The sequence below is a fragment of the Rutilus rutilus genome, assembly GCF_951802725.1.
Source record: "Rutilus rutilus genome assembly, chromosome: 16".
In the NCBI taxonomy this organism is placed as follows: domain Eukaryota; kingdom Metazoa; phylum Chordata; class Actinopteri; order Cypriniformes; family Leuciscidae; genus Rutilus; species Rutilus rutilus.
Window position 1 is genome coordinate 30,042,707 of NC_140224.1, and position 15,478 is coordinate 30,058,184.

Consider the following 15,478-nt stretch of genomic DNA (forward strand, 5'->3'; position numbering starts at 1 on the left):
CATTTATAAAAACACAATATATGACACATATTTTTGCAATATCAAAATACAACATTAAAATGGAACAGTTCACCCAAAAATATAAATAAAACTGACAAAATGTACTCATCCTTGTAAACCTTTATGAATTTCTTTCTACCAAAAGTGAAATTTTGAAATGTCCGAATGTGTATTTTGTAAACAAATTCAAAGAAACATAGGGTATTTTCATATAATGAATGAAATTCCATCCTTTTTTCTCACACAAAGCTATCTTATACGGCTTCAGACAACCTGGATTATACAGCATGAGTCATATGAAACGTTTATGATACTTTTATGTTGCTTTTTTGTTTTGTTATTGTGGTGCTTGATCTCGATTAGTTTCATTATATGAAAAATAGTTTTCCTCCTACCTGAGTTTCACAGAAGAAAGTAAGTCATACAGTTTGGTAACACAACCCAAAGGTGTCTAAAAGATGACAGAGTATTCATATTTCCACCTGTTCCTTTGAAGGTTAACCATTAATGGAAAATGACAAGACATAATACTCATTTAATGAGCCAAATATCTTTGTTTCATAAATACTGTGGCAAGTTTACTTGTCCCCGCAGAGGACAGCACAATAAATAACACAGATCAGTGCAAAACACACTCTATTCTGGAATGGTTATTTCTTGATTGTTAGATGCCCAGACAGCAACATAGTGTCGGCCCAGATCCGGCCCACATCTGGTACTCATGGAATCCAGATGCACCAGATGTGGCCCGGATCTGGGCCGACACTATGTTGCTGTCTGGGTGTGATGTCCTGCAAACCTTACTTGTTTTTATCAGCAAGACAAAGTTAACATTATTGGGCTTTTGTTTAATGACCATAAACTATGGTCACTAACAAGAGGTCAGATAGGACGATGAACAGTACCTGTGGTGCACATTAGCGTGAATGGATGCTAGACTGTTTTATCTGTTATTATGTGGGAAACAATGTCACTATTTTTTATATTCTGTTTGGTGACACCAATCACACAGTGTTACACACTAAAGGTTGCGGTCACATATCGTTGCTCTGCAAAATTTCACGTCCGAAATCCAGTCGTTCCAATAAGAATTTGCATAATCAAGGTTTTTGCATAAGGGTGAAAAAGTTACCTATACTGATTTTACTCGTATTCAAATTGATTGTGTGAATTTGCAGTGCTGAAAACTGCTTGGTTTGAAAGTGACTTTCCTATGATCTGTGCTTCGTACATCTCTACACTATTGACTATAGAAAATGAACCTTTTTTTGCACTTATGTGACTGCACCTTTAACCTTTCAATCCACAAAATTCACAAATTAGAACTTGTTTCAAGTTAATTATAAGAACAAGACTGGGATTTAAAGGGATAGTTCACCCAAAAATGAAAATGCTGTAATAATTTACTAAAGTAAACTGCCATTCCAAACCTGTATGATTTTTTCATCTTCAGAACACAAAAAAAAAGATATTCCAAAGAATGTTTCAGTGGGTTTTTTTGTGTGTCAAAAATATGGACAAAAAAGATAAGTCATGAACACTCAGACAGCAACATAATGTCGGCCCAGATCCGGCCCACATATGGTACTCATGGAATCCACGTGTACCGGATGTGGCCCGGATCTGGGCTGACACTATGTTGCTGTCTGGGGGGTGAATAAATGATGACAGAATTTTTATTTTTAAGTGAACTATGCCTTTAAGCTAGACTACATCTTGATGTCTGCCCTTTTGGGGGAGAGAGAGGGGTGATCTCTCGCTGGGAACGTTTGGTGCTGGAAATAGAGGAGGTGGAGGCATTGGCAGCGTTCCGCTGGTGATGAAGGGGCCGGCGTGGGTGCAACGGTGCCCCCCGGAACAATAGGACGTCCCTCACTGCCGCTTTAAATGGTTTGCTGACAAAACAGTACAGAAAGAAATTCACAGCAGTGTTTAGCATGGCTAACATGTTGGCTAAGTCGTATGCTAGATGTACCCGCCAATCGTTGTGCACCGATGACACGTAAAGATGGTAGAGCACCACTCCAGTACGAGGCGCCCACAGTATAGCAAACACAGAAGTCACTGCTAAGAGCATCGCTGTGGATTTACCCAGCTTGCCTGGCAGTGCCAGGTGTTGCCCACTCTCGTCTTGGCACATCTGCTGCTGCTGTCTCTTCCGTAGCCTCAGAATGATCAAGGAGTTTAGCACGAGGAAGATGCAGCACGGAAGAAAGTAAATAATAGTCACGTGGGTCCAAACCAGGGCGGTGTCCAAGTTGTTGGGCGCGTGGCTGACCCTCCACATGTCCGACCACCAGAAGAATGGCACGCCGGATGCCAGTGCCAAAGTAAACACCACCGCGATGATCCTCCGGGCCCGTGCCGGGTAGCTGATCTGTCGGTGGAGTAGCGGGTGGCACAAAGCAACGTAGCGGTCGACCGTGAGGGGTACGGTGGCCCATATGGATGCGTGATTGGCGGAAAACTCCATCATGCTGACCGAGCGCAGCAGCAGCACAGGGACCTCTCTGTGAAACACGGCCGTTTCCAGCAGGAAGCCCACGAAGATGATGAACAACTGGCTGAGGATGTCCGAGCCGGTTAGAGCAAGAAGATACACGTAGAGGGCCTTCTGGGTACGAACTGCCAGCCGGTAAAGGGCCACCAATGTCAGGATGTTCACTGGGAAAAGGTGACAACTGGAATTAGAAACAAGAATTGAGGTAGACAAGGATGGACAAGGCATAAACAGGGAGGGAATGAGGCCAGAGAAGGGAGAAACAGAAGACGGAGATTGGAATCAAAGGCATGGAGGGAGTAGACACGGCAGGATTGATGGGAAGTAAAAGATTAGGGGTCATATTTACAGAACATGGCAGCCCTCTGAAACCTTTGCCCTGATTTTCCACAAAGAAGAGATTAAGCTCAAGTGGATATGTACTGCTTTTGCTTGTTGACAAGACAGGAGATAAGTGTATTTTAAGTGTTTTTTACTAGAATACTAGAGTAAGTTCTAGAAAGTACTAGAACTATTTATAGAAAAAAAATCTCCATTAGCAGAAAAAATCTGATAAAAATCTTGAGAATTAAACTCAGAGATGGAACTGAATCAAATAAAATTAAAATACTATTTCTTCTTGTTCATATTCATGTTGTTCCAAACCTGTACGCTGTCATTTTTCCATCAAACTTTTCTTACAGTTTAGTGACCATGTCATATCACACTAGAAAAGCATGATAAAAAATACAAATACATAATGAGAGAATTTTTATTTAAGGTTAAAATTCTGTCATCATTTACTCACGCTCATGTCATTTCAAACCTGTATGACCAGTGGAACATTTTGAAAAATCTCTCAGTGTTTTTAACAACAAGAGGGTGAGTAAATAATGACAGAATTCTCATTTTGGGGTTAACTAGAGATCTCACTTTATTGGCCATCTGGTAAATTTGAATTGGCTGTTGTGAATACTAAGCATCTGTCCGTGACCCTGATCTGTTTTTTAGTGGTACGGTACGGGTAGCTTTCAAATGAGTCGCTAATTAATTGTTATTCGCACTGATTGATCTATCGCCTTTCTTGTCCTTAAGCTGCTGTCAGTCTGTGGATGCTTAATGATTTCTTGTCTAGTCTGATGAGTGTCTTACTGAATAAATCTACCATGTCCCTCCTCCATCAAACGACTCAAGGTGAAGAAGATCATCTTCCCATGTTCTACAAATTTGTTTCTTATAAATGGAACAATTTATGCGCCATGGTCAATATTCAAATAAAATCTTATTTTAATCTTATCTTAATCTAAATACTCGTTAAATTGGAGTTTGAATCAACTACGTATGCTGAATTGAATTTTGACATTTGAAGTGGATCTAAACCTTTCATCAAAGTTACACATGAATTTTGAACAATACCCGTTCTTGTCTTAGGACAATGTTTAGACAAAGTCTATTTTAAATGCTGTACGTTTTGGCATAATTCATTCAGAAAAATAGTGTTTTTGAATTTCATTCCATTCCATCATACTTTCTTTAAATTCAATCAGAAACCGCATCTTGATTTTGACCTTGATTCTTAACTTAAAATGCTTTCTCAATTCAATTGTCAAAGGTGTACAACCCTGATTCTAACCGACCCTTACTTACATAGGTGTTAAAATGCACATCTCGTACCTGGCACTCCAACACACAACAGAGCACTGTAGTAGATGACAGGGATGTATGCCAGCACACACTCTGACCTCTCCTGAGCGCTGCGCTCATCCTCCCGCTGGCCGGGCGCTGTGCCATTGTGCCAGTCGATCATGGCCTCTGAGTTCCTCTTTTGAAAGGAAAGAGAACAGGAAGGAAACCTTAAAACCTCTCTCTAGTGTCTGAAAATGACCTAAAACCTCTGTCACTTTGAGCAACAACTGAAACCAATGTGAAATGAACCTTTTTGTGTGCTGAACGTGTTTTGTCACGGAGTCTGCAGTGCAGAATAATGGAGCAGCATGGAATTTTACTATGCTCTGGTCCTCTCGCCGGGTCATTGTGCTAATGACAGAGACAGCTTGCCCCTCATAGGTTAAAAACAGTCGATTAGAACAGATGGAATGAGTGCACAATACTCTTCCTCATTTACTTGTCTTATCTTTCCACTTCTGTGTTTAACTTTGATTACTCCCATAATTGCCCCCTAGGATGAGGTAATCAGCTCTGTGCCAAACATGTTTATTTGCTTTCAGACCCAGTGCAGAGAGCAGAAATGATCGCTTTGCTATGTATATTTCCTTTTATTGCATGACATCATTGAGTTTTACGAACAACTTCCCTAATGTGCTTTGGTGTCTCTCCTGTAAAAAAAAAACAAAAAAACCTGCATTTTGCCTTTGCAGTGTGCATTGTTTTGTGTTGTCATTGGAATTGAACTGCAGTATATATAAAAGCCATTCATTTTTCCTCCTGGCAAACAATATGAGAGGGTTTATGTTGTGGAACATGATTGCCTGCTGTGATGTTGCTGCTTCATCACCTGTCCTGCTTAGGTGGGCAAATTCACACTGTGGGTGAGAATTGGAGAAGGCAGGAATGATTGGTCTTCTGTCACATTATAATTACTTCTGTCTTTGCCCTATTGGGGATTTATGTGGAGAGACCAGAGTCTTTGTGATTGCCTTAGCAATTCTGACTGAGCCCTTCTTTCCCATTTTCAACTTCATGTGCATTTATCATCATTTAATTTAGGAAAATCCGTAAAAATCTATGTTGTTTATATGACAGAATGGTGGTACTGTGTTTTGGGAAAACATTTAATACCCATATAAATTATTCAAAAGGGGTATAACCCCTAAATACATTTTCACAAATATATGGTGTAATAAAATATCTTAAAACAACTGGTCATTGAAAGAAAATTTAGTTTCAATGTTGTTTATCCACTTTTGTTATTTCCTAATGATAACATGAAATAAAAAAAAGTACATCTGTCAGATGTATAAAAAATTCAAAATGATTTGATAGTTTGGGACCAAATGCTGTTTTTAGTGAACTTATATTTCTATAAAAGTATAAATATTTTTAAGATAATAAAAATATTCTAATATATATATTTTTTTACAATACCAGGGTTGAATGTTTGAGCTTGTCAAATGCAGACAACGGTAGATTTGAGAAGTTTCGCAATGCATTTCTGAAATTAATAATGATCCACAGATGCTTTAAAAAAGGTTCACTTGTACGATCTCACTGGTAAAATGCAAGAAGGATCTTTTAATTCCCACTTCCAGAGGAGCATAATCCCATTATTATAGACGGTTACATTATGTTGTGATGAGACTTTTATGGCTCTTTGTGACCCTTCACTCTATAGTTGTTTTGATACAGAAGCTGATAACTGATAAATCTTTAACTACAGGTGAGCGTGTGCTAGGCTACAGATGAGAGGTTTTCTCTTAAGTACTTTACTACTGATATTGTTCTCCCTTCTGAAAATATATCTACAAACAAATCATCGCTCGTTTAAGAGATCCACAAGCAATGAGGAGGAGCATGTGTGTGTTTACATGGGTCTCTTTGATTGTGTTTATATGATATGCTGCTTGTTCTGTGAATCTGACTATGTAAAAATGTCAGGTTCACTGGCAGGACCAATATGTTTTTCCAGTAAAGCATGTGGTAACTGAACAGCAGTTGAGAAATCCCAAGTGATTATGATTACAAAGATGTTCAAATGCGCATTGCGAATCTCAGAATGAGGGGGTGATGATTTTGGTGGTTTCAAGAATGTGATAAAATCCGATAAATATGGGTATCACACCATATTATTTTCTCAAGAGGTTTAGATTTTTATGGAGAGGAACCTTGTTCTCATGCATCAGACATGCCTGTTAACAAAAGCCTGTAATATATCCATATTTCCTTGGGGAAATCTTTTGTGATTAGTATCCTCTCTCTCAAAGCCAACCCTCTTTATAAGAATCATTTTAAGGGCTGGGCGATAGCCTTTTGGCGATATCACTATTTTTATAATTAAATGGTAAAGTCAATTTCACTCAGGAACCATAATTCCTTTTTGCTATAATGTACTCGTCCTTATATGGATGGTACCATCGTCCTTGAGCTCATATAGATATAAAACCAAGCCTTGTAAGAGGTCAAATATGGTAAAAAATAGGGATTTTTCATATTTAATAGGGATATTTAATCATTTTTATTTAAATACACCAATATCTCAATAAACAACTATCCGTATTTACATATATTTTAATATTTTAATATAATAAAATGTACACACATGGACTTGAATGAACATTTAAGTGATAATGCAAATGAATAATTGAATCAGAGTTTTGAATTGATTCATTAAATTAACATTTTAACTGATTTACATGAATGAATGAATGAATCTTTTGCAACTGAAGTTTAAATAAGATACACTATTAAAGCATCTCTGTCTACACACACACAAATATAGGTTCTTTATTTGCGTTGTTAGTTCCATGAAGAACCTTTGACATCCATTGAATCTTTCCAGTGCACCAAAGGTTCTTTATTGGAAAAAGGCTTTTAAAATGTTCTTCACACCAAGAAAAAAAAAAAGGTTCTTTTTAGAACTGGGGAACCATAAATGGTTCTTCAATGGCATCACTGTGAAAAAAACCTTTGTAACCTTTCTTTTTAATGGTCTCAAGAGTCATAAGACAAGGTAGGATTGTGAAATTAGACACTCTATGACCAAATAAATAAATAAATAAAGCATTAAATCATGCTGATATTCCCAATTAAAGAAATTAACTTGCTGGGATTTTTTTTTTTTTTATGTAAATCTGAACTGGCCTTGCACTGTTTCCCCATGAGAGCTTAATTCCAAGAACAGGGATTTCCAAAGTTCCCATCCAGAGACTACCAGTATAGGGTCTCAGAAAGATTCATATAACTCGTTCAAGCTGTTTAAGCTCAAAGCATGACATTGCAGCTTATAGCATATCCATGGTTTCCATCACTGCACTAGTTCCCATTGCGTCCTGCCTATACCCACACATTCTATGTTTGTTCAAAGAATCAGCGCATCTGATCTGCAGACAATAATGATTTTTTTTTTTTTTTTTTTTTTTTTTTTTTATAAATAACTGTGGCTCTATTTACATGTGAAATCACCTCATTTTGCCGAAGTATATAAATAGCCACTGTTGATGTACAGGGAGTCAAATGTGTAAGGTTTCAGATCTCTCTCCATGGACTTTCTGCTCTAATGAACACGCTCAATTATTCATATTCGGCTGGTACACCTGAGACATAGTTATAAGCTCAAGGACAATGGTATAGCAATACCATCCATATCAGGGTATGCAGGGAAAAGAGTGTTTCATTGAATTGAGAAGACGAAGGATACAGAAACAGGGCTAAGGATGAGGGATGGAGAAACATTTCAACAGTCTTGAAATTCGCAGTCTTTTGCTTACATAAATAGCGCTCAAAAACAATACCACACATTTTTAAGGCTATCTTTATGAGTTATATATATGGATATCCTGAGAAAATATTAAGATGACAAAACACAAGAGAACACAAGTCAAATAACTTGAGTTATGTGCAGAGCAAATCAGTTAACACTCGTTTTTTAAAAGCTGACATTGTACTGGCAGTGTATATATATATATAAAATATTGGTATATTGTATAAAAGACTTTGCATTATCTATGTACCAGTCAAACAGTATTGTGTGACACTTTCATGCTAATTTGTCTCTGGCATCGTTTTAAAATATGATTGCACATGTTTAGCCTCACACGATCATACAAAGTAGCTAAAGATCTTTATTGCACTATAAAAAATATATATATATAAAAAAAGTGCTCCACTTTACCTGTATTCACTATTTAATACAGCAAATACTTACTAACAATAACTGTAAATCCAATTGCTCTTTCCTCACTTAGATAAATTCACTTAGCACTCTCTTAAATAAAAATAAATAAAGATTCTCCTAAATAAGGCTGATAGCTTTTCTTACCCTCACAAATGGCTGCAGGTCCCCATCCGTGGACTCTTAACGCCCGATGCCCAGCCAGGCAGCCCTTGAGGAGGACAGCGAGGAAGACACACACATCACTGCAACCACACACTGAGTTCAGGAGGAGGTTATGGAAGGAGCTATAGAGAGATAGAAAGAGAGAGAGGGAGGGAGGGGTTAAGCAGGGCTGATTTCCACAGGGAGAATTTTGGTAAACGAGTGAAGCATTGAGACAGACATAAAGAGGTCCATCTTTCAGAGAGAGGTCAGTATAGCAGAGACACATGAGGAAGAGGGTGTATTGTTTTACACTGCAGCGATGCCTTTAGACCCATGGGAGCTCTTATCTGGTGTGTGTGTGTGATCTTTATAGGATTCCTCTGGCTGTGATGTAAATTTAACTTGAACTTAAAAATAGACTCTGTGGTCCTCTTTAAGCTTTTACCATTTGAATCAATATGTAGATTTGTTCATTTACAGAAGTAAATGTGAATGGCGCTTGCCTGCACAGAACTCACTGTCACGATGCTATAGGGTGTTCAGGGTGGTCTTTATGTGGGTGATGTGGTGTACTGGGAGGTTGCCTACTGGGAAAAAGTCAAAAGAGTCCACTGTTCTGGTCTCTAAAATATGTAATAAATGGTTACACTTTATTTTAAGGTGTCTTTGTTACACTGTAATTATACATTTAAGTACTGAGTAATATTAAGTAACTACATGTAGGGTTAGGATTAGGGTTTGGTCTGGTTTACGATTAGCTGCATGTTATTATGCATAATTTATAGTTATAACTATAGTAACTAAGATATCATGTAACAATGACTGTAAAATAAAGTGTTACCTAAATCTTTCAATGTAAGCTTTTGGGATAATTTATAAATTGTAAGTGTAATCACTTGGCAAACTCAAGCCTCTCAAATCTTAAAAACTATTTTATTTTAATATTATTTATATACAGAGTTGGTATTTTGAACTAGCTTTTATTTTTAAATTTTCCTGTTTTTCCTGTTTCAGTATTAACTTATTGTGCTTTTGTCATTTTATTCTTTGTAGTTTTTTATATTCTATTTAACTTTAATTCTATTTAACTTTAATTTATATCTATTTCAGTTTGAGCAATTTCAGCATCGACATGTTTTATTTCAGTCAGTTGTCAAGACAACATTTATCATTTTTTTCACATTTATCATCTTGAAAGTTTTTCATCTAATATTTGGGTAGCAATTTATTTTACATTCCTGTTTCGCATGAACCTATATTAATTGTAGTAATGACAATAACTATAGGTATAACTCTGAACCTTTCCCTAAACCTTAACTTAACCCATGTTTTAACCTTACACTACATTGTAAAAAGATTCTAAGATCAAAAAGTTATGACAATATATGTTTTTACATTGCTCATCAGAATAAGTTAAGCAATTTTCAACTTTTTTTTATTAAGTTATAGCCTACAAGATTCTCATTTGTTTAAATCAGTTTAATGTAATTTAAGTTGAAATGACTTAAACATCCAAGTTGATAGTACTAAGTACACTGAAAGTGCACATAAAGTGAAAATAAAGAGTTAAATATAGCTGCGAGCAGCGATTGCGGGCCCAAGCCGGTGGCACCGCCACCCCGGTGCCTTTAGTTACCTAAAGGCACCGGGGATGGCGGTGCCACCGGCTTTGGCCCTCCATCGCTGCTCGCAGCTATATTTATATATATATATATATATATATATATATATATATATATATATATATATATATATATATAAATATCTATATATATACATATATATATATGTATATAAATATCTATATATACACACACACACACACACATATATATATATATATATATATATATATATATATATATATATATATATATATATATATATATATATATATATATATATATATATATATACTTATATATATATACGTATATATATATATATATAAATATAAGACAGAAAATTTTACTTGTTTTACCTTATTCTGATTTTATGATACACCCAAAATATTCCACAACAAATCCTTTAAATTTAATGTAAAAATAAAAACGAAAGTAAGCAGTGTTGGTCTCACGTAACCCTCTCATTAGAATCAAAATGTTTCAATATTTGCGATGTATTTGGATGCTAAACTATTCTTTATTATAGGCTTTGTACTTCACTCGTGTTCCAATATCGATGGAAAAAATCATCCTCTTCACACGCGCAAAAATGTTCTTGGAAACATCACAGTGGAGCTCTGCTTACTGTGAATGGTACAGATTGTACTACTGACTATTTAAACAGAGCAGTGTAATTCGTTTATGTTAGGTTGACTATTTTTATTATTATATTGTATTAGGGCTATAATGAACAGGCTGCGATGTCAAGATTGCAATTCTGGAATGTGTGTGTGTGTGTGTGACGCGGTTGCGGTTGAACAGTGGACACAAAAACATAAATAAAATGTTTTAGTTAATTCCTACATCCATAGGAATAAATTGAAAATGCTCGCTCTACTCCGCACCATTATCAATGTCTGTGCGGACGTCTGTATTTTACTAGTATATAGTATACTATAGTTAGCGATTTAAAAGCGCTCAGTGGTGTCACACGTCGATTAACCGGTGGGAAAATGTTATCACAGTCACATCCCTAATATATTTATATATAAATACAATAGGCCTACCTGAAAGAGAATTTTACTTGCCCGACCAGAGTATAGCCTGATTAGAACGTCAATAACAAAAAAATAACTTGGGAATCACTAAAACGAGAGATTATTCTAATTTCATTACATTCATTTTAAGTTGCAATCATCAGTTAATAATAAATGTATTACTGATCAATGGGGTTGCACTGCTGAGGCTCATGCTGCTTCTCCAGGAGAATTGTAAACAAATGAGCGCAGCACACAAAAAAGCAACCCAGTTAACAACATACTGACTATAAAAATTACAAATATGGAGTTTTTATATATTTTATAACATATGATAGAGTTAAGCAACCTCACTTGACGAGTAGGCAACTATTTCCTGAATACAATCACGATTGAAACTGTGACATTGATTTCATACAACAGGTTAATAAACAGTTACAATTAAGTCACTTACATTTTAGATGCAATATTGACTGTTTTTGTTCTGTTTCAGCAGCAAAAATAGTTAAACAAAGATCACAGCAACTTGTTTTCTCATTACTGAATGATTCAGCATTTTGAAACGAATCGCTTGACTCAAAGATTCAATGGTCAATCCATAAACATCTGTCTCAATCATGAATGACTCAGTCATTGGAACGAATCATTTGAACGAATGAATCAATGACTCGCTCATTAAGATGGTCGCCTGGCGACACCTAATGGCGGTTTAGTGTTATGTTTAAAAGTATCATTCTTTCCAACGTGCACCATTATCAATGTCCGTGCGGACGTCCGTTTTTTTACTTTCACTTTTATATTAGCGATTTAAAAGCACCCACTCGTGTCACACGTCGATTAACCGGTGGGAAAATATCCTCAGACACATACCTAATAAATGTATATTTAAATACAATATTGGCCTACCTGGTAAAAAGTGTTATATACTATTTTGATGTCCTTTTGGACACAAGAGGGCAGTATAGCCCTATGTTTGCTTTTTTGTTGAACCAAATAGCACTAAATAGCCTGTTTTTAACTTTTTCATTCTTCTTGAATTGCAAAAACAGAATAAAATGGGTTTAGTTGTGATATTTGTATACTTTTATATAGAAATAAATGGTATATAATTACATTTTTAGAAGATTTTTAGTGTTTCCTTTTTGGACATTAATCCCTCGCCGTAGCAAAACCGTTTGAGATATTTATTATCCATTCACAACTTAGCATATTTAATGTAGTTTCATCATGTTGAAAAAGTTTGGTACGAATAAAATAAATAGTTTAAGAGGAGTGGCTAAAAATTCAGAGGCTGATTTTGCAAAAAAATTCACATTCAGACCCAAATATCTGACTTCCTGATGGCCAGAGCTATTGAATGTAAATTAGAAAGTTGTCCGGCTTGATGAGAACAATATAAAAACTATTTTTTCTTTACTGTAGTTAAAACTAACCCCCCCACTTTTGTCTAAAGCATGTTGAAAGTGACACACTTCCTGCTGCCAGTTGGTGGCGCTATAACTTTGACTCACAATAGCTACATCCATCTGATCGGCCTCTTACCACGAACACACTGCTGAAGTTTCATCAAGATCAGTTAATGTATGCAGAAGTTATTCCACTTCCGTGTTTCTCTTTTCTCGCCATAAATTCGATTCCTCGCCACAGCCAAACCGTTCGAGATATCAAAAATCCGTCCGCAATTTAGCATCCTCAAAGTCTTGACTACATGCACACCGAGTTTGAAGGGGACACGGTGAATTTTCTAGGAGGAGTATTTCACATTCCACAGCAAGCGTTTTCCAAACAACCCATAATAGCCGACTTCCTGTTGGGCTGGCGTAAAACTTGACCGGGGTAAAGTTGTTCGGCCCGATGAGATCTATATGTGTACCGAGTTTCATATTAATTCATGCGAGCGTGTTTGATATATGGATCAAGTATTTAGAACCCCGTTCAAGGGGGCGCTGTTGAGCCCCCCTGCCACGCCCGGGTACCAGCTTCAGCCCGGCCCTGATGGCCGTGGGTTTTGACCTGTGTGCAAAGTTTCAAGAGTTTTTGAGCACGTTAAGGACCCCAAAAGCCCCTGAAACCTTGATTAACAATATAAAAGCAAGAGTCAAATCCCCCCCTCCCCTCACACACACACAGACACAGAGAGAGGGAGAGAAAATTCTTCAGAAAATCCACATTCAAACCAAAATATCTCTCTTCCTGTTGGTCGGAGATGGTTCATGTAAATTAGAAAGTTGTCCGTCTTGATGAGAACAATACACATACCAAGTTTTGTGATTCTAGGAAAAACTAAGCCCCCATTTTTGACTAAAGGTGGCGCTACTGAGCCATTCCACCATGCCCGTTTCTGAAACTTTGCACATGTCTACTGGCTAATAAATGTGATGTGTCTGTTGAGTTTCATGCAATTTCAAGTATGTTAAGAGTCTCAAAAGCATCAAAAAAGAATATTAAAGTTTGATGCATTGCCACGGTAACAGTATCTAAGATATCAATAATCCTTTCACAGGTTTACATCTGCCGTGTGTCTACATTGTACACATAAAGTTTGAAGCAAATCGGGTAAAAATAAGACACTGATTTCAAAGCATTTTGAAAGTGATGTACTTCCTGCTGCCTGTTGGTGGCGCTATAACTTTGACTCACAATAGTCACATCCATGTGATCGGCCTCTTACAACGAACACACTGCTGAAGTTTCATCAAGATCAGTTAATGTATGCAGAAGTTATAACACACTTCCTGTTTCATTTTTTCGCCATAAATTTGTTTCCTCGCCACGGCCAAACCGTTCGAGATATCAAAAATCCGTCCGCAATTTAGCATCCTCAATGTCTTGACTTCATGCACACCGAGTTTGGAGGCGAATCGATGAATTCCCTAGGAGGAGTACATTAAATTCCACAGCATGCGTTTCCAAACAACGCTAAATATCCAACTTCCTGTTTGGCTGGCGTAAAACTTAGAGCACGAAAGTTGTTCGGCCCGATGAGATCTATATGTGTACCGAGTTTCATATTATTACATGCAAGCGTGTTTGATTTATGGACACGTGTTCGGATCCCGTTCCAGGGGGCGCTGTCGAGCCCCCCTGCCACGCCCGGGTACCAGCTTCAGTCCGGACCTGATGGCCGCGGGTTCTGACGTGTGTGCAAAATTTCAAGAGTTTTCGAGCATGTTAAGAGCCCCAAAAGTGCCCGAAAGGTTGACAAAATAATAATAATAATAATAATAATAATAAAATATAGCTGCGAGCAGCGATTGCGGGCCCAAGCCGGTGGCACCGCCACCCCGGTGCCTTTAGTTACCTAAAGGCTCCGGGGATGGCGGTGCCACCGGCTTTGGCCCTCCATCGCTGCTCGCAGCTATATTTATATATATATATATATATATATACACATATATACACACACACACACACACACACACATATATATATATATATATATATATATATATATAGTTATAAGACAGAAAATATTACTTGTATTACCTTATTCTGATTTTATGATACACTCAAAATATTCCACAACAAATCCTTTAAATTTAATGTAAAAATAAAAACGAAAGTAAGCAGTGTTGGTCTCACGTAACCCTCTCATTAGAATCAAAATGTTTCAATTTTTGCGATGTATTTGGATGCTAAACTATTCTTTATTATAGGCTTTGTACTTCACTCGTGTTCCAATATCGATGGAAAAAATCATCCTCTTCACGCGCGCAAAAATGTGCTTGGAAACATCACAGTGGAGCTCTGCTTACTGTGAATGGTACAGATTGTACTACTGACTATTTAAACAGAGCAGTGTAATTCGTTTATGTTAGGTTGACTATTTTTATTATTATATTGTATTAGGGCTATAATGAATGTCAAGATTGCAATTCTGGAATGTGTGTTTGACGCGGTTGCGGTTGAACAGTGGACACAAAAACATAAATAAAATGTTTTAGTTAATTCCTACATCCATAGGAATACATTGAAAATGCTCGCTCTACTCCGCACCATTATCAATGTCTGTGCGGACGTCTGTATTTTACTAGTATATAGTATACTATAGTTAGCGATTTAAAAGCCCTCAGCGGTGTCACATGTCGATTAACCGGTGGGAAAATGTTATCACAGTCACATCCCTAATATATTTATATATAAATACAATAGGCCTACCTGAAAGAGAATTTTACTTGCCCGACCAGAGTATAGCCTGATTAGAACGTCAATAACAAAAAAAAATAACTTGGGAATCACTAAACCGAGAGATTATTCTAATTTCATTACATTCATTTTAAGTTGCAATCAGCAGTTAATAATAAATGTATTACTGATCAATGGTAACAAGGTTGCACTGCTGAGGCTCATGCTGCTTCTCCAG

At 36.8% G+C, this 15,478-nt stretch overlaps 2 protein-coding genes across 5 annotated transcripts in view; one reads left to right on the forward strand and one right to left on the reverse strand.

Annotated features, from left to right (window-relative positions):
• btbd17a (BTB (POZ) domain containing 17a) overlaps positions 1-15,478 on the forward strand; it is a 45,452-nt gene that overhangs the window by 5,025 nt on the left and 24,949 nt on the right. The gene's annotated exons all lie outside the window — the stretch shown is intronic.
• Positions 1,654-8,574, reverse strand: gpr142 (G protein-coupled receptor 142). 2 transcript variants are annotated; one of them, XM_084433911.1, is made up of 3 exons: positions 8,475-8,574; positions 4,154-4,301; positions 1,654-2,664 (listed from the first exon to the last, which is right to left on the reverse strand). In XM_084433911.1, the coding sequence occupies exons 2-3, from the start codon at positions 4,284-4,286 to the stop codon at positions 1,700-1,702; spliced, it is 1,098 nt and encodes a 365-aa protein (XP_084290037.1). In that variant the 5' UTR covers positions 4,287-4,301; positions 8,475-8,574; the 3' UTR covers positions 1,654-1,699. The 2 variants fall into 2 exon arrangements, with proteins under 2 accessions (XP_084290037.1, XP_084290038.1); XM_084433912.1 differs by lacking the exon at positions 8,475-8,574 and adding an exon at positions 4,415-4,531.